The sequence below is a fragment of the Lethenteron reissneri genome, chromosome 9 (genome assembly GCF_015708825.2).
Source record: "Lethenteron reissneri isolate LAM-NWPU_2019-01 chromosome 9, ASM1570882v1, whole genome shotgun sequence".
Classification (NCBI taxonomy): domain Eukaryota; kingdom Metazoa; phylum Chordata; class Hyperoartia; order Petromyzontiformes; family Petromyzontidae; genus Lethenteron; species Lethenteron reissneri.
In genome coordinates this window covers 11,848,562-11,873,637 of record NC_083787.1, presented here as the reverse complement: position 1 = coordinate 11,873,637, position 25,076 = coordinate 11,848,562, and the positions used below count along the sequence as shown (strand labels likewise).

At 52.0% G+C, this 25,076-nt stretch overlaps 1 protein-coding gene across 1 annotated transcript in view; it reads right to left on the bottom strand.

Moving 5' to 3' along the window:
• SACM1L (SAC1 like phosphatidylinositide phosphatase) overlaps positions 1-25,076 on the bottom strand; it is a 59,911-nt gene that overhangs the window by 21,456 nt on the left and 13,379 nt on the right. Inside the window, exons 10-14 of the mRNA XM_061548306.1 lie at positions 24,437-24,505; positions 21,034-21,113; positions 19,037-19,135; positions 4,414-4,552; positions 2,722-2,791 (exon numbers count right to left, since the gene is read on the bottom strand). Of these exons, the coding sequence (XP_061404290.1) occupies positions 2,722-2,791; positions 4,414-4,552; positions 19,037-19,135; positions 21,034-21,113; positions 24,437-24,505 (457 nt within the window). The remainder of the gene's footprint in view (positions 1-2,721; positions 2,792-4,413; positions 4,553-19,036; positions 19,136-21,033; positions 21,114-24,436; positions 24,506-25,076) is intronic.

The following is a 25,076-nucleotide window of genomic DNA, read 5'->3' as shown; positions in this document are numbered from 1 at the left end:
GCGCAGGTGCTCATTTGCGGCAGGTTAGACACAGGCCCGCCAATTATGCTCAACGTGCAGGCTACACAGGTTGCGCGTGAAACCATGCCAGGTACTCGGATGCACGTGCATGCGCACGCGCGAGCTCTGGCACGAAGAACAAAGATTGGCCATGTCGCCGTGTTGCAGGCTGCAGGAACGAATGGCATTTACCAAGTTCACTGCTGTGGAAATAGGCGACCACATAAATTCACAACTCCCATCTTGAGCTGTGACTCCCGTCGTGGTGGCCGCAAGGAGTGGTGGCCGCAGCAGTGGCGCTCGCGCCTCACAGCAGTAGCAACAAGGGCCCTGGGGTTCGATTTCCTACGTGGAGTTTGTACAATATCTCTACAATATCTCTACAATATCTCTACAATATCTCTTCCTCTGTTCTACTTCGGTTGTCCCCGGGGTTCTGTGGTTTCCTCCCACAGTAAACAAAAAATTTGCATTTGCCAAACATCCCAATGCAGAAAGATTACACCGCAAATTACTCAACTGGGATCACATCCCGATTCGCACGGTTGGCTACGTACGGTGAAAAAAAAGTTCAATGTACATAGATACATATACCCAGCAGTGGCAACATCATCCCCGACTGCGAAAAACTTGGCAGGACCCTCCCGAGTGTTTTGAGACTCATATTGAGGTGGTCAATCCAGAGAACCGCATCAGGGAGCAGCGGATTTTATCGCTGCGATGTCTCCTTCGTATTTGCGGATCGGGCATTGGATCGTGAGATGGTGTACGGCCTGTTCTGGATGACCGCAGTCGCACATTACTGGAGAGTTTATAATAATCACAAGATAGGATGTGTGTTTACAGCTGTCCAATAGGAATCTGAAGAGGGAAGCATTTAAAAAATCAGACACGCAAGAGTTACAACAATGTTGTAATGGATTAAATGTCTCGGGGGGGGGGGGGGGGGGTGATGCAGGAGTGACATTGCGAGGGCACCCCAAGCATGATTCTAAACGCCCGCTTGTCTCATTAACGAAGCTTAGGGCTCCATGTCGGACAGCCTGCATCGTACCACAAAAGGGCACGCCTACCGGATTAAACAAGCGCCTCCTTTTCTTCTTCGTATTTGTGAACCGGGCACTGCGTCGTTATATGTTGTATGATCTGTTCCGGATTACCGCAGTTGCACACTACTGGAGAGTTTTTTATTAATGCGCCTTCAACTACACCACAGTGTGGCAAGCACACTGGGGTGGGCCAGGCTGGGATCGCATCTGACCACTTTGGTATCATCCCATTGCTGATGTTCACACACAGCACCAGGAAATCATTCAAGGCTGAGTTGACCTAGGGGTGACCCAGCGCAAGTACGGGTACCACTTGTCCGTAGCCAGGGATCACACGCAAGCGATCGGGGCTGACCGGTGAGAAGCCAATACGATACCACTCTGTTCCCACACCCACAAAGACTAACAACACCAAGATCCCTGTGCAGCCATACAGACTGTTGGGGCAAGTGGCGTTAACGAGCAACTATGAAGGCACGAAGAAAGGGGATGTTGTGGGCAGCAGCATCATGGCCGGCCGGCTTCATCTCCCCGGCATTGATATTTCACACACAGAACCAGGTCGTCATTTAAGGTCGAGTCGACCTAGGGGAGGCCCACAATAAATATAGATACCACTCTCCGCTGACGTTCACTGTATCGATGAATCAAACCCAGGTTGCTGGGATGACTAAGTAAACAAAAAAAACGCACAGCATCGCTCTTTCTGACGCACACACGCACGCATGACAGCGCACCGTTGCCATGCCACCGGGGAACACGGCGATCACAGACCTGCGCCCACGCGCACGTCACACCGAGGCGCGCGGGGCACGCGTGCCCACCGCAAAATTGCTAAGCACAGACCCAAAGGCCCAATGCGACAAAGGGGCAGCTTGGTAAAAGAGACATGGGGTGACCTGGCAGTGTGGTGAGAGTGGGCGAGTGGGTGAGTTGATGAGCGAGTGGGTAGGTGAGCGCTTCAGTAGGTGGGCGAATGCGTGAGTGGGTGGATGAGTGAGCTGGTGACCGAGTGAGTAAGTAAGCAGGCGGGTGAGTGAGCGAATGTGTTGTTGCGACCTGCAGCGTGGCAGGTGTGTTAGTGAGTTAGAAAATGAGTGGGTGGATGAGCGAATGTGTGAAGGGGGTGGGCGAGCGTGTTGTTGTTACCTGCAGTGCGGTGGCGGTTAAACAGTGTGGATCAGACAAAAGTCAGCCTCGTAGACCGAATGTCTCTAGCATGGGTGAGGGAATCAACGAGTGACGTTCACGGGAACAAAAACGGTGGGAGTAGCGATAAAGAAGCGTTTGTCCGCACGTCCTTCTTATCCGCCGAGCGACGATGCGGGCGTGCGAATATTAACATCAGCGAATATTAATATCAGCGAATATTAATATCCAGCGTGCCGCTGCACCGCACATGCCGTACCTGTCTCGCGAGGGTCAAAGTTCAACCGCATGTCTTGTCACGCGGGGCTGCGCCCAGAAGCAAGATTGTCCGCGGTGAGAGAAGCCGCCCGCATTAATCGAGGAATTAACGAGCGAAGAAACGCGCCCGTGGGTTTGCGGTGCGAAGCCTCGGCGGGAACGGTTCCGCGGGTTGGCGCATTACAAACGTCGCCAATTAAACCGAGTAAGAGCTCGCAGAGCGAACTGCGGTCCGTGGGGAAATAAATAAAACGCGGGCACCGACCGTTTCTGTAAATCTTCTCAAACTCGGCATGCTCCTCCACCCTCTGGCCGGCGTGCAGGATCCCCACGCGCTGCGCAGACATACAGAAATGAGCACACACACACGGAGACGTACACACACGCGGAGACACGCGCACACACACACACGAAGACGTACACACACACACACACACGGGGACGCGCGCACACAGACATACACAGATGCACGGAACACACACGCGGAGATGCGCATACACACACACGCGGAGATGCGGATAAGGAGACGCACACACGGAGATGCGCGCAGACACACGGATATGCGTACACACGGGGAGACAACACAGGGACCATATTTATGCTTTTACCAAACAAAAAAACTCCCTGTACATTCCATGTCAATAACAAGACCATGTGTGTGTATAAACCTTCTTCGTGGCACATAGAGAGGCCAGGCAGAGGTAGAGTGGATGATAACAGTTGGGAGTCCACACTTGTTTTACACCATGAGCACAAATACACACAAAAACAACAGCCATAATTCGCCACTAAGTGCGCTTTGAGACATCGTCAAAGTGTTGAAGGCTCGCTGGAAAGAGGTCATGCGACAGACCCAGATGATATGGGTTAACTGAGATGACTGGCAGATGAAAGAAACATACAGATGCAAACATAAACACACACACATATATACAAACACATACAATATATATAAAGAGACAAAGATTATCCATATAACCTTAAAAAACTGTTGGGGCAAGTGCTGTAAGCGAGCACCTATGAAGGCCGGTATGAACAGATGCTGGCGTGTGAACACACATACAAAGCAAACCAACTAAACATCAAGTACGTGTGTGGAGGTGTGTGTGTGTGTGTCGGGGGAAATTGTGTAGTGGTTAGCCCGCTGTGCCACGAATTCGGCAACCCGAGTTCGATTCCCGCTCACGGCCAACACCAGTGACGATTACTTGAACCGGTCCTGGGCATCCGCTAGGTCCACTGAGCTCCAAATGAGTACCTGGTTCCGTGTGTAAACATCGCCGCTGGGGAGACAAAGGTGGCCGGGGGTGATGTTGGCCACCAACCCCCTCATGCACCATGCCGGCCTTCATAGGTGCTCGCTAACAGCACTGGCCCCAACAGTCTGTTAAGGCTATTCGGGAGACCTTTGTCTTTTTGTTCGCGAGCACTTGGGAGGTCTTAACGAAAAAAATCATCGGTAGCGAGGGGGCCAGAAGAGGAGGCAGCCGAGACGACGCGAGACCCAGAGTGGGAAGGGGAGCCACCCCCGCAGCGGGATCCGGTGACGCCGGCAGCTGCTGTCCCATCGCGTGGCTCACGCACGCGCCGCGCTAATCCCCGCCACACTCCTGCCCGGTACCTCCCTCCCCCCACCGCCCCACCGCTCGCCTCCCCCCCCCCGCCCAGTCTGGTCGGAGTCAGCGCTTCAAATTAGCCATGCCGCCGGGACAAAATAAACACGGGCAAGCGGAGTTCTTGGGATTTCAGTGGCGGCGTCCACGAGACAGCACGTTAAAAATGAACAGATCCGAAAAAAACAGAATTATCTTTAAAAAAAATCTCAAATCCAAACCGTTTAAAATCAGAAACTCATTCCACACGGTGTTTGGTGTTTGTATCGTGCCGGGAGAAGCAGTACTGGGGGTGTGGGGGGGCACGAGGGGGGTGAGGGGGTGGGTTGGGTGGTGGGTGGCACCTGCAGCTGCGACTGGAGCGAGCGCCGTGCCAGCATGCTCTGCACCACGTTCGTGCGGTCAAGGCAGTCGATGCAGTTGGTGCGGAACACTCCCTCCTGCTGCTGCGCCACCTTGCCCTCGTTGTCCACCAGGAAGTACCTGCGCCACCGACGGGACACGGACAAAAACACAAACGCCACCATTAAGCCTGCTCAGCGGCGTGTTAGAGAAATGATAGAAATAATAATGTCAACTTGTAACGCCATGCCACCACACAGTCATCGCTCACTCTCAAATAGAGACAGAGAGACACAGAGAGAAAAAGAAGACGACTCAGAGCAGAGGTCGCAATCGGGTACCCGATACCTGTACCCTACCCGATACCCGGCAACCCGTACCCGGCCGGGTACGGGTACGGGTACCCGTTTGCGACCCTGGTGCGGCCGGGTACGGGTACGGGTAAGGAATCAAAACCCGTTTGCGACCTCTGACTCAGAGGCACCAGAAGGAGGAACCAAAGACGAGCGGGAAGGCAGCAGCAGCGGCCACGCGGTGAGCTGGAAATCCACAAAAAATTTCCAAGCTCTGCGGTCCTCTATATATTGAGGTGTTATCGACCAATCAATGAGTGTTTACACATGGAAGGAAACCGGAGCACCGGGAGAAACCCCACATGTGCGAAGGGGGAACGCTCTATCCCAAACACACGGAGCAGGTGGAGTCCACATTTTCGCTGTAGTGCATTGTCCTGGCGAGCCAGGGGATGGCGGCAGCTCCTCGATGCCCACCAAGTTTCACAACAACATTTGTGCTGCGATCCACCACCCCTCGCTGCTGCGTCCACAGCAGTGCTGGGTTACAGGCAGCCACGTGCAGCGTAGCCACCACCACCGCCGCCCACCCGCGAGTGCCCCGTGGTTGTTGGCGAGCTTCTATTGTGGCCGGCGCGGCAAAACGAGGGGCGCCAGGCGCGTGTGGAAGCTCTTCCCTGCTCAGCGCTGACGTTCTACAGCGATGACGGTTCTACACAAGCACTCCGGGGAGCTATTTTAAGTTGAATAAAAGATGCGAGCTTTTTGAAATGCAGCCTGGATTTTATCTTGCAGATAAGATACCTACGCTGTGCGTCCCGGGCTGCCCGATATTAATGTCAAGCTACGTTAAGTGAGAAGAAATACATTTAAAGTTGATTGACAGCACCACCAGAGCACTTGAGTGATGTCAATGCATTGTGCTGTTGTATTATAGTGGATTTTGGCTCACCATCGAACAAAGACAGTCAATGCATCGCGCGCTTTCAGATGCGCTTCTGCGGCACTCTGGAACACTCTTCCTTCCGATATTAGGAAGCCACAAGAGCCATGCACTTTTAAATAACATAGCTTGAAAAGTCATTGCTTTGGTGCTGCTTTTTGTGTTTGACTTGTTGTCCTTCCCCCGCACCTCCGATTAGCACGGTTGGCTACGTACGGTGCAGAAGACGTTCAACATACATACAACATGCACATACATAGTGGAAACGACATTGCAGTGACGCCAGCAGGGAGCTGCAATGGAGCTCCCGATCATAACGTTAACTCAGGCTGAACATACAGTTCTGTGAGCGGCTGCAAGAATAATACGTTCAATTTCGATTTAAAGCTTTCGGGACTGCAGAGATTCATATTCTTGGTTGTTTCGGTAAAGTCACGTAGAAGGGAAAAACAATAAAATAATACAAATAATAACGTCGTGAGAATGGTATTGTTTTACTTGTATTATTTTATAGTTTTTCCCTTCTACGTGACTTTACCGAAAGAACCAAGAATAATAATACGTTCATCAATAACACCGTGAACATTTTTACATCCGTATGAAAACGGGCCATTGTCCAAAGCGTTCCCATCTCTGTATAAGTTTTTATTTTAACGCCAAACACATACACAGTGTTATTATTGACGAATGCTCTTTGACCGCTTTTTTGTTTGTTGCTTGTGCACCACTGCCAACGCAGCAGTAGCAACACCAGCAGAGTCGCCAAATAATTTATCTTCGAGAAGGGCTAGGGTTGTTATTTTTTATTTTTAGCTACTGCGGCAAAGCTTCGATCGGGCAGAATAACCACCACTCCTAGCTCTGCACGAGCGGGAATCAAGCCCAGGTGTCACTCGCGGGCACGTCGAACGCACCGCGGCGCTCCTTCCACATTTTATCTGGATTCTTTCAGCCGCAGCCGATAACGCGTCACAGTTTAACGCTCCTGCCACTGCACCGATAAAAAAGCTTCGTCTTAGCAGCAGCTCGTGCCGCTTTCCCGCTTTCGCCACGCCGATATTTGGTGGGGCAAGGCAAGCTGAGGGAGACCCAGCATTGATTTATATTCCCAGCCCGCGGGTGCCCTAAGGGGGGGGGGGGAGTTGAAACTTTTTTGGTTTTTACGCACAGGGAGGGCATTTCGCACGCAGACGACTCCGGCGGTGGCCCCTGAAGGTGCTCGCCGGCCCCCGGTCCATACACTTCTTTTCTTCTCAACGGATGTAGCGGCTCGGCAAACAGAACCGTCGAAGCAACGATACACAGAGTGGATAAACGAGTCCCGAGTGGAAGACGTTCCGGTCGATTTAGATCGCGTAAACATTTTCATCGACTACTCTTTGCGGTCGAGTATATGGCCTCCCCAAAGGCAGGAAACATCCCCGACAAGCCACACCCCCCCCCCGGCGTGACGCGGTTGGCGCCACTGAACTCCGGCCAACACCTCCCGTTCAGTGGCTCTCGTGCCAAGCGGCGAGATGTTTTCCCCCCGAACGGTTTCCGCGCTCTCCCAACGAGCCAGGTAATCCATCGCATAATCGGTAGAGTCAACGATTACTTAAATAATCGGACGGCTCAGCTCGAAAAACTCGATTGAGCCCTCATTTCACACGTGGGAGCCCCCTGCACGAGGCTGACTCCGCGCTTCACCGCTATATTTATTAGTGCTGCGAGCGATCCTCGGCAACCATGGCGACGACAGCCCGATGCCTTGTCGGCGATAACGGCAACGGCCGCGGCATTTCATTTCATCTCGTTCCTTGCGGACGGCACAGCCACCGCGGGGGCAATGGCCCGGCGGCGGTGGCTTTGGTGGCGAGCCGCCTCGAGTGAGGTGTTTGCGGGTGACAGGTTGGCGCGTGATCTCGCCCACAAAACACAGTGGCGAGATGTTAACTTCCCCGACCTAGTATGAGGGAGGTCAATCGCGACCCGAACGCTTGGATTTTTCTCCAGGTCCTCTGGTTTTTCCCCTAAACATTTAGAATCAACATCACGCGTTTATAGTATTTGGTTGGAATAAATTTCCACATGATCTGACACTTTTTGAGCAATTATTTGTGGCCAGGTCACTTCTGAAAAAGAGTTACATAGCTCAGTGGGACTTACCTGGTAATAAAATGAAAAGAATATCTTTTTTTAGAGTTTTTTTTTGTTTAAATCTGCGGAAATTTTACTTTCACACAGCACGAGACGGCGTGATGCGGGGAGCGCCAGGCGACCCCCGCTGCGTGGCGGGGACCGTGCCGAACGATCGCAACGGAACGGCGCAGCGAGAGCAACGATGGCACAAAAGGAAAATCCCCTTGCCTTGCTCCGAGCGCTTCGTTTTATAACGGCGTGACTTTTGGGAAGGGTGAAGGGGGAAAGGAGCAACGGGATGCTTTTGAAATAGGATCTCCCCCCCCCCCCCCGTAAATCCGCTTTCGTGGAAGCGGCGGTAATATTGGAAGAACGCCGGATAAAGGGGACCGAGCTTAAACGTACATCGACAGAAGGACACGGCGGTGGCAGCCAGCGGATAGAGGATGGGGGGGTGGGCGGGGTGAGAGGGGGGTGAGAGTCGAAGAGAAACGGGGGGGGGGGGGGGGTGGAGGCGGCTTTAGCAGCGAGTGGTGGGATGGAGGGAGAGGTGACCTTGCTGAGACACATGCTGCCGCCTCCATCAGCTGTCAGAGCCAATAAGTAGCACCGTTACCCGGGGATCACAGCACGGGAGGAGGGAGGGAGCGAAGAGGTGGGGGGGGTGACAGTGAGCGGCACGTGTCACGTGTCACTAGAAAGCACGCGGTCCCTCACATCACACGTGTGGCGCGGGAGCGCACTCCCGTGCACCCAGAGGCATTGCCAAAGATAAAACAGGCGGCCAGTACACTTGTACACGCGTACAGAGAGATAGTATATATATAAATAGTATGTGCAGTGTGGACGGCTAGGCTGCCTGGAGGAGCTTACAAACAGCGTCAATGGGTTGATTTCCCAGCAGCTGCCCGAAAATCTTGGCAAGCGTTAATTAAGTTGCTCAGCTTGTCGTAACGACCCAATGACAATCATTAGTCTACTCGTGCGCTGTGTTAGGGTCTAAATTTGAGATTAGAAAAATAACTACACCCACATGAGTTTCATAAACAGTTGCACCTGTTAATTTATGTGCTTTTGGCTCAGGGTGAGGGGAGGGAGGAACGGTGATGCAGTGGTTAACACAATACACAATGAACCTGACTACCCAAGATCGCTTCCCGGTGACGGCTAATATCAGCGACGAGTGAGGTCTGAACAAGTCCTGGTGCTCACCATCCCCTTCATTTGCAACATTCAAGGCGTTCCATTTATGACATATGCATATTGTACGCCCGTCGTTTTTACAAATTGTAGCCACCGTATGTACGTATGTTGAACTTCTTTCACCCTGTACATAGCCAACCGTAATAATCGCAGGTGTGGGGGGGAAGGACAACAAACTCAACACAAAAATCATCTCTAAAGAAATTCGTTTTCAATTTTAAATCTTAAAAGTTACGGATGAAATGCACGATTCGACACGCTTGTATCATGAAGGTAAGACTTCAATTGACGAGTCGATGCGATGTCACGCACATGCAGTATTTCCTTCTTTCATATGGCATTAAAAGAAAATGACAAAACATCACAACTATACGAAAGGTGATCCGGCAAAAGTTACTGACAGGCAAACAAAGACAAACATCCCCCGTATAGCCTTAACAGACTGAATGGGCAAGTGCTGTTTGTGAGCACCTATGAAGGCCGGCACGGCACACGAGAGGATGGGTGGCGAGCACCACGCCCGGCCGCCTATGTCTACTGAGTGGCGATGTTTAACCACCGCACCAGGTACTCATTTGAGGCCGAGTCAACCTTTGGGGAGGCTCAGGACCGGTTCAGATAATCGTCACTGATGCTAGCCATGAGCGGGAATCGAACTCGGGTCGCTGGGTCCGTAGCGGAGCGCGCTAACCGCGACGCTTCCGCTCCCCACTGAGAGGCACACACACTCAGTACAATGCGGTGAAACGTACGATGCATAAATGGACTGACAAATGGGGTCACCGTTTCACGAACAGAGGGGGTCATTCTCCCCACGTCAGTGCTCGTCTGAGCCCGCCGGTGCTAGGAAACATAGCCCCCCCCCTCCCCCCCCCCAGGTCTAGCGCAGCTCCGAGCATGCTAGACCGGAGCGTCACTGCAGCGGGTTCACCAACTACCGTGGAGTACCGGCGCGTGAAGCAAAGTGCTGCTCCGGAGGAAAGTGGCGTGAAGGTGGTGGCGGGGGGAGGGAGGGAGAGTGAAAGATGCGCAGATTAAGCATCAAAGAGACGAGGGGGCCGGAGGGTTGGGGGGTTGCGGCGGGGAGGGGGGGGCAGTGAGGGGGCGAGTGGAGGGAAGGGGGCGGTTGGTGATGCACAGGGAGAGGTAGTGCTAATGTTTCGCGCACCCTGCAGTGTGCATTTATACAGCGCTGCTGCAACACAACGGATGTGAATGACAGAGGCTTAACAGATCCGTCGATCAATTTAGATCAGTGCAGCGGACTGGGCGGAGGGAGACAGGTTAATGTTCGCTTGCCGTGCTTCATGCAAACGGCCGTGGATATGAAATATGAAAATCTTAAACGTAAATGAGAACGGATTGCCTGGGGAATACATTCCCTCAACGGACGAGCAAACAAAACACGGCTCATACAAAAACACGTCGAGGTAAAGGTGCAGCCCTGCAGCTGCTCCCTCATGGCCATCGCTGCCAGAAGGGGGCCTCCGCTCCCGCGAGGAACTCTTGAGAGGGCCTCCAGAGGGTGCTGGGCCTACTCTTCCAAGCTAGCCAGATGTCTTAGAAGAGGTGGAAGTATCCACATTTTACCCCATGACACACAACCTACCTACTTACTCGAGTGTATACACACTCAAACACATATATGTGTGTGTGTATCTACACACACACACGTACATACATATACGTGTGTGTGTGTGTGTGTATGTGTGTGGATACACACACACACACGCGTGTGTGCAAGCAGATTCGCAGAGATTACTACATAGTTTGCACAAAGATGGTGACACGGACACAAGTTGTCACAACGAGAATGAGGCCGCTGGCTATTAGGCAAGACGGTTGTTAAATATTGAACAACTCGGCATTGAGGCTACTGGCTGAGAAGAACAGACACTGGGTTTCCAGTGATGAATAGGAGGCATCGTGTGTGATCAAATCAAAATTTCCTCGCCCATTTTTCAAAGTGGAATAGTTTCTCTGTAACAGAACCACGCACTGACTGTGTCCACAGTCGTGTGCGGTTTGGATGCGAGCCGTCTCCGATTGGACGAAATTCATCACGTGTGGCTCCTTCGTGTCCTCCTATCTCACCGCTTCCTGGAAAATATTTATTTGGAGAGGAAAGGGAAAAAAAAGTAAGGTCGCCCTGTCATCGTCTCCATCGTCACCATCGTCACCATCGGCACCGTCGTCGTCACCATCGTCACCATCGGCACCGTCGTCACCGTCGTCACCGTCGTCACCGTCGTCACCGTCGGCACCGTCGTCACCATCGTCACCGTCGGCACCGTCGTCACCGTCGTCACCGTCGTCACCGTCGGCACCGTCGGCACCGTCGTCACCGTCGTCACCGTCGTCACCGTCGGCACCGTCGTCACCGTCGTCACCATCGGCACCATCGTCACCATCGTCACCGTCGGCACCGTCGTCACCGTCGTCACCGTCGTCACCGTCGTCACCGTCGGCACCGTCGTCACCGTCGTCACCATCGTCACCATCGTCACCATCGTCACCATCGTCACCGGGTCACCATCGTCACCGTCGTCACCGTCGTCACCGTCATCACCATCGTCACCATCGGCCACGGATAAAAAATAATGAACCACCTCTCAAAAGAAGAGAAAGTGAGCAAGCAGCTCGCAATCGGAAACATGACGTTTCGTTTCTCCAATGTAGCAATCACCACAAATGCAACTCAATTTGATCGTGTCCGCGAGCACAAGTCAGATCTGAAACACGGCAGAACTGATTCTTCGGCCGTTGCCAATCATTGCTACAACTCGGTGGGCTCTCATGAAATTGTCTTTTCCGAGACCAAGGTTCTCTGCAAACCTCCTGGCTACATTCAAAGGTTTGTACACGAAGCCATACAAATATACAAACAGAGACATAATTTCAACCGTGATGATGGTTACAAACTGAGTAATCATTGGAAAGATGTGATTAACCATGCAAAAAAGATTTAACTACACTTATTTGGCTAATCTTATTTGACAACTATTACAGGTTTACCATGTTCAGTTGTTTTCTCCTTGTCACAGGTTGAGTCACAAACCGTACCTCTCCATAACAAAGGCTCACCCTCTTAAGCCTCACCTTACCATATGAATAAAAAGTGTGCTGTACTTGCCGCTTCCCCCCCCCCCTCTCCAACCATTATATAAACGGAGTGGTAGCTCCTGCAATTTCTCATTTACTTGATACAGCTGTCGTGGCTGTGACGGTTCCAGCTGAAGACGGAAGCTTGTGTTGCCTCTGAAACGTCGTGATTTTTTTATTTTTTTATTTTACTTTTATTGATTTTAATGTTTTACCTACGTGACTTTACCGAAAAAACCTAAGAATATGAATCCTTGCAGTCACGAAAGCTTCAAATCTAGAAGAAGTGGCTTATCATGTGGAAATTTATAGCAGCCAAATACTCTAAATGCGTGATGTTGACTCTAAATGTGAAGGGAAAAACCGGAGAACCCGGAGAAAAATCCACGCGACCACGCGTAACTCTACGCGATGTAACCCAAAAAACCTCTATTATGGATGATATTGGTCGCGAAAGCCTACGCGTTAAACTCCAAATATACAGCAGGCATCAGGGTCGGGATCGAGGTAGTTAACGTCTCTCCAACGCGAGTAGGAAACCACACGGGGGTGGGGGGGGGGGGGGGGGAACGGCCATGGGAGAGAGAAGAATAAATAAAATTACAAAAAGTTGCCAGGAGAGACTTCCAAATGGGTAACAGCTGTCAGCACCGCATCAGAATGCGCGTCCACGTCCGCGTCCGCGCGACGGCCCCAGAGAGCAACGGCGCATTCAGCGGGCGCTCGCTGTGCCCTCGCTCGCCTTTTTAGCTCGCGCGCCGTTACGCAACGTGAGGCTATGTTTGGAGACGATGGAAACAATGCTGTTGTTTAAAAAGAAAAGCCTGGAGGTCAGGGTAGGGGGCAAGCGAGCAGAGACGGCTACGATTAGGACAGGAGGAGGGGTGCGCTCGCTGGGGTCATCATCAGCTGCTCGTTATAACGTTCGCAGCCGGTGCAGAAATAGGAGGCTTTGGTGAACGCCCCCCCCCCCCCCCGCCGAGCGAAAAATAAAATCCCCTTCGAAATCAATGTCAAGGCGGGGAAAGTAGAAAAAACTAAAAAATCGTTTTGCAAACGGAAGCGATTACGCAGCCCCATTTATTTTGTGCTCCCTGTGCTGAACGTGCTAATTGCGTTATCCGCGTGCGCGCCGTGCGATTTCGCTGCGTGCGCGGCGAGCACGGTCGCCGCTCGTCAAAAAATGCGAAGGAAGTTCATTGCATTACAAACTCATTGCGAATCTAAACCAAATCAAGCGCGAACCATCACTCATCCCCGCCGTTATGCGGTCCGAGACAGATCCGTAAAAAAAGATTAAGTCCTGTGTGCATGTCCGCCTACCCCGCTGAGTGTAATCTGTGTTTAATTGGGATAAATAATACGCACAAAAACTAATAATGTGAAAACGGGCGAGCGGAAACTGCAGGATTGAACGCGAGCGTGTGGCTTCGGCGGTGGATCTGCTAAAACAGGTGAAAGCGCCGTGGTCACGTCAACTCGCGCACATTCGGCAACAATTATTAATGATTTTGATTAAAAACAAAAACGCCAGCTGTGTGGCGCACGCCTGCGGCTCTCGGAGCAGCAAGCGACAGTGAAGCACCGTTACCCCAGAGCGGCATGCACAACTCCGGCGCCACACGGCTGCCTGCCCCCCTCAATGGGAAGCCCGTTCACAGGTGCAATCAAATCATCCAGCTGCCCCTCTTATACAGGGCAGCACTTTCACTCGGCCATTCAAATCATCTTATACAGGGCGCAGCGCTTTCACATGGCCAATCAAATCACCCAGCTGCCCCTCTTATGCAGGGCAGCGCTTTCAAACAGCCAATCAAATCACCATGCCGCGCCTTTTATACAGGGCAGCACTTTCACTCGACCAATCAAATCGTACGACAGAAAACTCTCACAACACGGATGAAGGTCCCTCCCCTTTAAGGAGAAATCAAATCTCCAAGGACTCTCGCCTGCTGCTGAGCTGCTAATGGACAGTAGGAAACGTAACAGGCGGGCACACTGGACCGTTAAGGGAGCCAACGTCTTTAACGCGATTTGACAGCACAAAGGAACGTGCGCGCGGCAACATGCAAAACACACTCGCACGAGCTGCACATACTTGTACACAAAGCTGCATATCGACATATTTTTTTTTATTAAACCTACTTCTTGCGAAACTATTCTAGTGCTGATAAAATACGCTTGGCGTCCGGAACATCATAATACTTTTCAACTCAACACACACATTGTAAAAGAGTATTATATTGCCCATCTTGGGCGAGGGGGAGTGATCATTTTCAAACAGATTTGGGCATTGCTACCGGTAAGCTGTGTGGCGAGTTGTGCAGCAATTGGTTTTGGAGTTTGGTTTGTTTTGAGAAGTGCCCTCAGACTGACAAGACACACGGACCCCTCATGTGACGTTTGCCAGGTTAGAGCGATAAAGCAGCCTTTGCGGTTCAGCTTAAAAAATAAATTGACAACAAATGTCACCACGGTGCACGTCCGGGATGCACCACGTGCGGTTGTTGTTGTTACATAGCGGAACAACCCCGAAAGCAACATCGGAGAGCTTTACGGCACAGCTGCAAACACCTACACGGTATCATTTCACCATACCAAATAAATACGCTCGGGACAGCCGTAGCGGCACGGCTATCACTGCACAAACATTCATAATAACAGCCGTTGTGTAAAAAAACAAACCCCCCCACACATTAAATAAATAACTCGGCGATCTTGTTCGCGGCCTAGCGAGCGGCTATTTTGCGTGCGATGAAGCCAGGAGCTTGCTCAGCTGTGCAGACCCCCGGGGGGCGGTCCCTGCGCGCACGCGCCCAGGGGGAGTGTCACTTACCGTCCCCGACACGCTCACCCGCTGCCCCCGGCTCGCTCGCTCCAGCACGTGCGCTTTAATCCCGCGGAATGTGGACATTAAGTGGGCATTAGCGGCCAGCCACCCCCCCACCCTCCCCACTGGAGCCGGCTGAATTGCGTGCCGTTTGTATGTTTGTTGAACTTCTTTCGCACCGTACGTAGCCAACTGTGCTAATCGAAGGTGCGGGGGAGGACGACAAACTAAACACAAAAAAGCGGTTTCAAAGAAATGAATTTTCAATCTCTAATGACTCCAGGGTGAAGACAGAGAGATGCTGGGGGTTGGGGTGGTGGGTGGCTGGGTGGCGGGGGGGCGAGGTGGGGGGCACAGCGTAGAGGGGAGGGAGATGCCCCGCATTCTCGTGCTCGTAAGCCACGGGGTACAAAAATACACGCGCCCACAAAGTCCGGTCTGTGTGTCCACACGTACGTGCAACGTGTGTTGATCCGTCACCAAAGCCTGTCGGCTTTCCAGACTAATGTTATTCATTTGGAGCATTTGTTTAAGCAAGCAACCAGAATGTGAAATTGTAGTTGTTGGTCTGCATCTGCATCAGCCAGAGGAAAGGCAGACCTTCCCAGGTCTTTATCAGCAGTCAGAATTTATTTGACAAACCTGACTTTCTTGATCAGACCCTGAAGATCGAAACTAGGTCAAGAGTTGCTTACTTCAATAAATGCCACTCGAAAATATTGCTTTGGAATGGCAATAATCGCCTGACAGACTAATACCTATTTGTATGTGGAGTTACAAAACGGAGTTCTCCTGATACTTGCTTTTACCCATAATGCTGCACAGTAACCTGCCGGCGCTCGAAGGCAATGAGCGGTACACTGCTGGTGCATCAAGACAAGGACAATGATCCCCCGTATAGCCTTCAACAGTCTGTTGGGTCAAGTGCTGTTAGCGAGCACCTCCAAAGGCCGGTACGGCATACAAGGGGGTGGGTGGCCAGCACCACGCCCAACCGCCTTTGTCTCTCCAGTAGCGATGTTTACACATCGCACTAGGTACTCATTTGAGACTGAGTCGACCTAGGGGAGTACCAGGACCAGTTCAGATAATCTCCACCAGTATTGGCCATGAGTGGGAATCGATCTCGAGTGTGCCAGCCGCTACCCCACCGCTCCCCACTACTAGTGCCTCACCTCGCCCCCCCCCCCCCCCCCCCCCCCGCCGTGACACTCGCTCCGGCCTCTGCCACATCCGCGTGAGATCGGCGAGTGTTCGGGCGGCCAGGCATCCTCGCCGGTCAGTGCACAAACTGACCCGCGAGGACGTGCACCAAGCCTGCAGGCCACCTCTGCGGAGGATCGGCGCGACGATTCGTCTGCGGCAGTACAAACGGACGACAGAGGCGGCACCCCGGTCCTTCGCAAGAGAGGGCTCCCGTGAGTTAAAGTGACAAAATTCGAAATATGTGTGACATCGACCAAAGTCACCGTGGTTACCAAGGTCTCGCTTACATAAGGGGAAGCGTATCTCATGAGGTTGCTTCTCCGACGAATGACACGGTTGAGTTATAACCTCTGGTCAATGTCCCATCTCCCCGGGGTCTTATCTATCTCCAGAAAACCTGGTCTGAGCTCTTCATACTCATCGCCAAGGGCGCCGTGCGTTACCAAAAGGCCACCGCCGGACGAATCCGGCCGGAACACGCGGCCACCGCTCGCGGCGGGAAGGATGGCTCCCCGAAGCCATCGCGACACGTCAGGTGGATCGTATTCTTGTTTACGCCTGGCCCTGGAGGCGCGTGTGCCACGTTACGCCCTGCCAGCGGCATTATCCGTCACAGTGCCGGAGGGATCTGCATTGCGCCTCTACAGCGGTCTGTCCCGATGCTAAAGACAACGTGCTTTCTTGAACAAAGTCAAGGGCGAGGTCAGACGGGTTACGACGGGACTATGCCGCCACTGCTACCCATGCCACGCCACCGCTTCCTCCCTTCTGCTAGAAGCCGCAGCTGTTGTAAAGTCGAGAACCGTCCGCCAAAGGTTTACGTTTCTCGGAGCCGTCGTGCAAATCCTCGTTAATGAACGGTATCATCTCGGGTGCCGCCATTTGTTCCTCTAGCCGTGATCACCTGACACGTCTGCGCTGAAGTGGGGGGCAGCGGCGAGCTAAGCCCCGACGTGCGCCCTTCCCTCATCTTCCTCCTCCCACATCTAAAGGCCCACCCGGGCCAACTTATTACCTCTGCCGACAGCTGCATCTCACTGCCGGTGCGTGAATAATTGATCGGCCGGTAAGTTGTTGTGCTCGCTTCCCATTCCTGTGAAAGGACTGCAGCTATTCCCCTTTGTTCCATGACAGGAACCAGACTATCAGCACTTTCTCCATGTGAAGTCTTTTCAAGCAATAAAACCGAAGAGACCTGTCCCAGTTCAACCCGCGGGCACAAAACACGATGAACCGCGCTCACTTTTTCTGCTGCTGCCTCAAAGGAGGAGGGTTTTAATGAACAGGTCTGGGCTCTCCCCAATGGCTCACCGCCTTCCCGTTGCATCATTAAAAAACAAAGTCAAAATCGGAACGAGCGTGCCACCACCACTACCATCTCCGCCACGGAGCTGTTATCTGCATAGCCACGTCCCGCCTAACCGCCGCCTGCCCCCACGTGCCTGATCCATCACTGCATGCCCTCTGCCTTCTGTCTCCATTTCCAATTTTACATCCCTCCCGACCCCAGCATCTCCCGAGACACCATAGTGCTCGCGAAGCTGCTTGTATGTGTTGAACTTCTTTATCTAAAACTATATACAATTTTTTTTATTTTACCAGGTAAGGCCCACTGAGCTATATAGCTCTTTTTTTTGTAAGTCACCTGGTCATCACAAATGATAACTCAACCAAGTGGCTCATCGTGCAGAAATTTGCAGCAGCCAAATACGTTTGTAAATATGGAGAAAAAAACTGTAGGGCCCGGAGAAAAATCCACGCGGCCACGGGGAGATAGACATGCGTACTCCAAATATACAGCAGGCGTCAGGGTCGGGATTGAACCTAACACCTCATGTGTACCAGGCGAGGGAGTTAACATCTCGCCACTGTGGAGTCCTCGCACTGTACGTAACCAACAGCGCGCTAATCGGAGGTGCGGGGCGGAAGGACAACAAACTAAACACAAAAAGCAGTTCTCAAGAAATGGCTTGCCGGACATGCCGGCAGAAACAGCGCAACACGCGCACCCACAAACTGCGAACGAGCACCATCGCACCTCGTCATCCACCGCCACCTTTCCTTGCCTTCATCCCACTCCACAGGCCCAGTTGCCCAACAGATTCATCCGCACAGCCCAAGAATTCGCCTGTTTAAAAAAACTAACCGCGCCTTATCGTGTAAACCCACACCTTTTAGTTAAGACGGTCTGAATCTCATCCTTCACCGCTCGGATTTATGAAATCCCACTCACCCCAGCCGCTGGTCGAGGGCCTGGTCTGCCGGACCGTCCCTTGGGACTGGATTTTTTTTTTCTGCACGCGATGGAGGGGTAGCGGGGTCACGTTTACATGCTTCCAGTCGGGCTGGGATCTCCGCGTGGCGTCAGGGGAGCTGCCAGGCAATCCAGACCACGACTCTATCAATCTCCGTCTTCACTTCCGCGACGGCGCAAGGGGGGAAGGGGGGTGAAGGGGCGGGGGGCAGCTTCCTCGCCCCAGACCGTGGGAGCTGTCCTCCCTTAACCCCTTTTGGCAGCGGCCGGCCGTCCCACGCGACGCGACGGAAGCCTTCGCGGATTACTCTCTAAGCCCTTTTCGCAATTTCATTTCCCAGCTTCGTCTCCTTTGGCCCTTATTTTGCCATCTTGCTCTGTCAATTCGGGCTCGCACCCGAAAAGACCTTTGCACTCTCATCAACCAGCCGTCCCATCGAATGGCACGCGAAGTGCCGATCCTCGCGAGGGGGGGGGGGGCGCATAGCTTTGCGGTAAAAAACGATCGTAACTGCCGACAATGAAGCGGTACCTGGCACCAACTTAAAAAAGGAAAGCGTGAACCGGAAAAGCGAACAGCCCTTGCGTTGTGAGAATGCGCCTCGTGTGAGAGTGTAAGCGGGTGTAAGGAGAGTGCAAGTGTGAGCGCGAGCAGTGCGTGTGAAACACTCACCCCAAGTGGTCCTGTCTCTCCGCCAAGCGGTCGATGAGGATGTGGAGGCGCTCCCAGCGCATGCGGCTGCACTCCTTGTGGAAGTCAAACGCCTCATACCTGCACGGCGCGCACGCGCACACACACACAAAGACCCCCTTGTATAGCCTGTGCGGGGAACGGTGGCGTAGCGGTTACCGCGCTGCGCTAGAAACCCGGTGACCCAGGTTCGATTCCCGCTCACGGTCGACACCAGTGACAATTATCTGAACCGGTCCTGGGCCTCCTCTAGGGTGACTCGGCCTCAAATGAGAGTACCGAGTGTGGGGTGTAAACATCGTCACTAGGGAGACAAAGGCGGCTGGGCGTGGTGTTGGCCACCCACCCCCTCGAGTACCATTCCAGCCTGCATAGGTGCTCGCTAACAGCACTTGCCCCTACAACACACGCATGCACACATGCGCAAACATACGTACACACGTACACATACACATGCGTGCAAACACCTCCGATTATCACGGTTGGCTACATACAGTGCAAAATAAGTTCAACATATATACACACAAAGAGCATCCTTTACTTTAGCCAAAGGGACTGTTCGAGCCAGAGGTGTCCATGATAAGTTGTAAAAATAATCATTTATTTATTTATCCAGGCAAGCCATGCCAAGTTGTCAGACTCTTCTTCAGTAGAGTTCTGCTGCTGCTACATTGGGGTTTTATTTTAAGATGTTTTCAGACAATTAATGATGAGCTGTGTTTAAACAAGCGGAAGGAAGCGGAAGGAAGCCGGAGCACCCAGAAAAAAAACCCACGCGTGCTATGGGGCAACGCCCTATCGTCGTATAGATGAAAACAGATGGCGATAAGTCCACTTGTTGGAGCGCATTGTCCGAACCAGCCAGGTGTATGGCACCTCCTCAACGGCCACGGGAAGGGAGTTTCACAACATTTGTGCGGCGATCCACCGACCCTCGCCTCCACAGTACACTGGGTTACATGCCACCCGCGTAGCTAACCTACGAAGTCTGACGCGGTAAGGCGAGTGGGTGTGTGGCCGGCGCCACGCATGCTGCCTGATGCCAGTATCCATGGTTACACACCGCCGCACCAGGTACTCATTTTAGGAAGAGTTGACCTAGGGGGAGGCCCAGGACCGGTTCGGATATTCATCGCCGATGTTGGATGCGGCCATGAATCGATGCCGAAAGTAAATAATTTTATTCGATTAGACCAGTCGAGTTCTTTACCTGGGGTGCACGCACCCCCTGGGAGTGCGAGATGCCCTTTTTGGAGGTGCCAAGACATGGCCAGATTTCTTTAGAAGGTAAATCATCAAAACCCAAATTAAACTAATTTGTTTCATCAAACGCTATCTACTTATTAACATTATAAATGTTTTAATGATTGAGAACCGAAGGGCTGACGGAAAGGTTAAGAACCACTGAGTTAGACAATGCAGTGCGCTAACCATTGTGCTCCCACCAAGAACACACGCTGTTCCAAATACACCAACACATTAGTTTGTGCAGTCCGAGATCCTATGAAACCGATTTGATTTTCACGTCTGGGAATTGTTTAAGGAGAGAAGAACGTAGAACAAGGGAAAGTGAACAGAGAGAGAAAGTTGGGAAGACGGTACCAGAGAGAGCAAAGGCAGAGAAAGAAAAGTAAAAAAAGTGAGGACAATAGGGAGAAAGGGAGAGAGAGCAACAGAGAGAACACGAGAGAGGGATACGGACAGAGTGAGACAGAGAGAGCAAAGAGAAGGCACCAAGGGGGAGAGAAATGGTGGGGGAGAGAGAGGGTTGGGCAAGAGGCAGAGAGAAAATGAAAGAAAAAGTAAAGATGAAACAGAGATGGGGGAGGAGAGAGAAGGAAACCGAGAGAGAGGGGGTACGGGGGGGGAGACACGGCGATACGGAGAGCACATGAGGGAAAGAGAAGGTCGAGGGAGAAAGAGAGAATGGGGGAGAGAACGAGATAGCCTAAGGGTAGCAGGAAGGGCGGTTCGCTCACTGGATCCAATCGCTGCCCAGACGCTTGGTCAGCGCCGCAAATGCCTCCTCCAGCCTCTTCTCCGAGCCCTTGTGGTCCACCTTGGAGGGTGAGGGGTGGGGGGAAACCGCATACCCAGGAGCCATGGTTATTCACCAGAGCCAGGACATGCAGCCAAGTAGCCGGGGCGATGAGTCGGATGGCAGATTTTTTACGCTTCCGAACGAAGGATGAAAGCCTTTGGCCATTGGCTCATTAGCTCCGTCTGTCTGTCGGCCCGTCCATCTGTGACGAAGGGGAGGGGTGGGACAAAGCTGTTGTGTAGAGCTGCAGCCCCATTAGGGATATCGTCCAATTAAAATCCGGCCACGTTGATCAAAGAATCACAGCAAAAAAATTTGAGTGTTAGCATAAATTATGAATGAAGTTTTCCCATGTAGACTACTTGTCGGATATATGCAAAGGAGTATTTTCTTTCCTGCCAGATACCCGTCAGCTTTCATACTGCTCGTTAAACACGTGCACAGATGAAAACCAGGGTGGAAAGCGTTGCATAATCCTTGCCTATGCAATATTTTCAAAACTTGTTTTACTTAAAAGCGTTTGTCATGCTCTTCTGCTTTGTATGTCGAGGTTATGAAGCCACTCAGTGGCCTCCGTGGAGGCTGGGTTGAACTCGGTGACATTGCCCGCTGACCCATGCTCTGTGAATCGGAGGTGCGGGAGGCAGCTTGGGATAAGCTGATCCATGTTCTGTGAATCAGCGGTGCAGGGAGCAGTGTGGGATCAGCTGATCCATGCTCTGTGAATCAGCGGTGCAGGGAGCAGCGTAGGGTCAGCTGATGCACGGTGTGCGAATCGGAGGTGCAGGAGGCAGTGTGGGATCGTCTCATCCATACTGCGATCAACCACCACACTGTAGGTCACAACAAAGACAAATACAAAGGTCCCCCTCATAGACTTAACAGACTTTTGGGGCAAGTGCTTTTAGTGAACACCTATGAAGGCTGGCACGGTACACGCCCGACCGCCTTTGTCTCCCCAGTGGTGATGATTTTTACACACCGCACCAGGTACTCATTTGAGGCCGAGTCGACCTAGGTGAGGCCCAGGCCAGCACCACAACAACACACTCGCTCGCTCACCCACTCACTCACCCACCCACATATCCACTCGTTAACTCACTCGTGCACTCACCTAATCAAGCACTCACTCCCCCAACGACTCGCCCACTCACCACACGGCAGGTCACCTCAATTCTATTTCTGCTTCTTCCCTCGCGCTACTCCACTTTGGAATTCCATCCCAATCATCATCATCTCTTTTCCAAGCTCTTCTAACAACTTTGTTCAATTATAAAAAAATATATAAAGTATTACCCTCTTATCTATTACAGCTTTGTAAAAAAAAAGGATATGATCGTGTCATTTGTAATGAATTGCAATCACGGTGTAATTTCATCTGTCCTCACAGATAATAATGCCGCTCTGATTGGAATTATAATTGACCCTCGGTGAGGTTGGTAGATCGTGTAGGCGTGTGAAACTCCCACATGTACAGCGAGCGGGTTCGTGAACATGTGTACTAGACCTCAGAGTGTTATCCCCCCTGTACGTTTCAATTTTCTCCGGTTATTCTGCCATTCTTCCACTTGCAAAAAAAAATATCCTTAAATAGGAATTGGCCAAACACCCCAAGGTAGCAGGATCCTCCTGAATGAGTGCCTATTGGCACTCAGGAAGGTTCTTCCTGGAAAAAGTAAAACTATTTTTAATATCTTCCCTCTCTCTATTGAAACTCAATCTTTTATTGAGTCATAAATCCTTCTGGACCTCACCGTGAAGTCGTTTGGTTCTCCGAGCCTTGGGCATTTTCCACCGACTCATGAGATTCTTGACAACGGGGGTCACAGGAGGTAAAGGCGGAGCCCTGCAATTGCTTGCTCACACCACCGCTGTCGGAAGGGCTTCCGCTAACAGCGGGCGCTCTAGAGAGCCCCCCTCTGGAAGGGTATTTGGCCTACTCTTTCATACTGGTCTGACGTCTTGGAAGAGGTGAGAGTATCCACATTTTCTCCCACCACATACAACCCGCCGATCGACAAACCTACTTGTACTGCTAGGTGGACAGAGGCGGTTGAGAGATGGAATCGAACCAGTGGGCGACCTTTGGATTGCAAATAATGCGCTACGCCCGTACACCGCACACACACTCCCTACGTGCGCCCCTCCCCCATGCCCCCACCCTTCCACTCCCCACCACCTCCACACCTCCCCCTACCTCCTTAGCTTACCAGGCTGATGTTAAATCAACAAAAGTTAATATCCAACTCCCGCAAGACAAATGCTAAATCATAAAAACGCCTGCTGGAGTAATGCAATACTAAATTACATGAAGATGAATCAAGGCTAATAACACGTAACGTATTGCCGAGCCGGGTAACACTAACTCGCAAAAGTATATGTTTGCAATAATGGTTGCTTTAATATTGTATGAAAACACGGGAAAGAGAGCACATTTTCAACGAATTAAAAACAGAGAGAGAAAATCATCCAGCGGGCTGGGACAGGACAACACGGCTGGATGGGGTGATGGTTACCAACATGAGGACTGGCAATGAAGCAGTAGGTAAAGGAGGGAATGGAACCGAGATGACACCCACTGAAGAGACAGAGCGATGAAATGTAACCCATGTGCAGGAGTGAGATGGGATTGTGGCATCGAAGGACCGTGACAGATGGAGCCAACTTGTGGAGGCCTTCATCCAGCAGTGGGGAGACAATGATTGATGCTGATTAAGATGATGACAATGACTACTCAAGGTCTCCAAGCAAAACTGAGCTCATACCTGAACGGGCTCTCTCATTAACTTGAACTGACCTGAATTGACCTGAGCATCAGTACAAAAAGAACATCGCTCTTTTTTTTCCTTGCATTTATTATCGAGTGCACATGCCACACATCAGCCACGATGAAAGTGCCTTCGTAATCGCACGTGAAGTGGAGATTCCGCCCCCCGCGGCAGGGTGATTGGGCGAGCGGGGCGACCGCGTGGGCGAGCAAGCGAACGTGGAGCGAGTTGCACGAGAACTAGCGAGCAGGCGGGCGAACAGAAGGGTGGGCGGGCAACTGGGTAATTGGGTGAGCGTGTGCATGGGTGGGTGCGTGCGTGGTTGGGTGCGTGCGTGGGTGGGTGGGTGGATTGGTTCTGGTGGGTGGAATTGGTTGGATGGGTTTGCGGGAACAAGCAAGCATGTACTAGAGTAGGAGGCCAGATGTGCAGGTGGGTGCGCGGGTGGTGGAGCGGGTGGTTGAGCAGGTGGGTGAGCGAGTAGGTGAGCGAGTAGGTGAGCGGGTGGGTGAGTGTGGACGAGCGGATGGGTGAGTGAGCGGGTTGGTGAGTGAACCAACCCAGCAGTCTTACCAGGTTAACCACGATCTGTTTGCCGTAGCTCACCATCTGGCTGTCAAAGTGCCTCTGGAACCCATCCAGCTGTGGGAGACAAAAGCACACGGAGGACGCCAACCCCTTGAGCAAGTGACATTTTAACCTTTTTCGTATTAAACATAGATTTGAAATATAAATCACCTTGGATATATTATTATTATTTTTACATAGATTTTCTGCCCTATGACCTGCCCTGCCACACTCTCACTCGATACATTACCGATCGGCACCTTCTGAAAAATGCAATTTTTCATATCATGGGCAGCCGAGTAAGCAAATCATATGATCATCACAGATGGCCACCACCCCAACACCCCCCTGACCCCCCCAACACCCCACCCACCCAACCCCACCCACCCAACCCCACCCATCCAACCCCCCCCACCCACACAACCCTGACCCCCCTCACCCACCCAACCCCCCCACCCCCACCTCCCGGCCGGCTATTTTATAATTCGTTGGTAAGCTATATAAATTATATTTATTTATAAACAAATTATTTGGTTATACCACATTGGGAGTGGTGCCTCAAATAACAAAAACTCAACGCAATCATCAACAACACGTGCTATGAAAGAAAAGCCCAATGCTCAAAATGTAACCAATTTGATAGTTT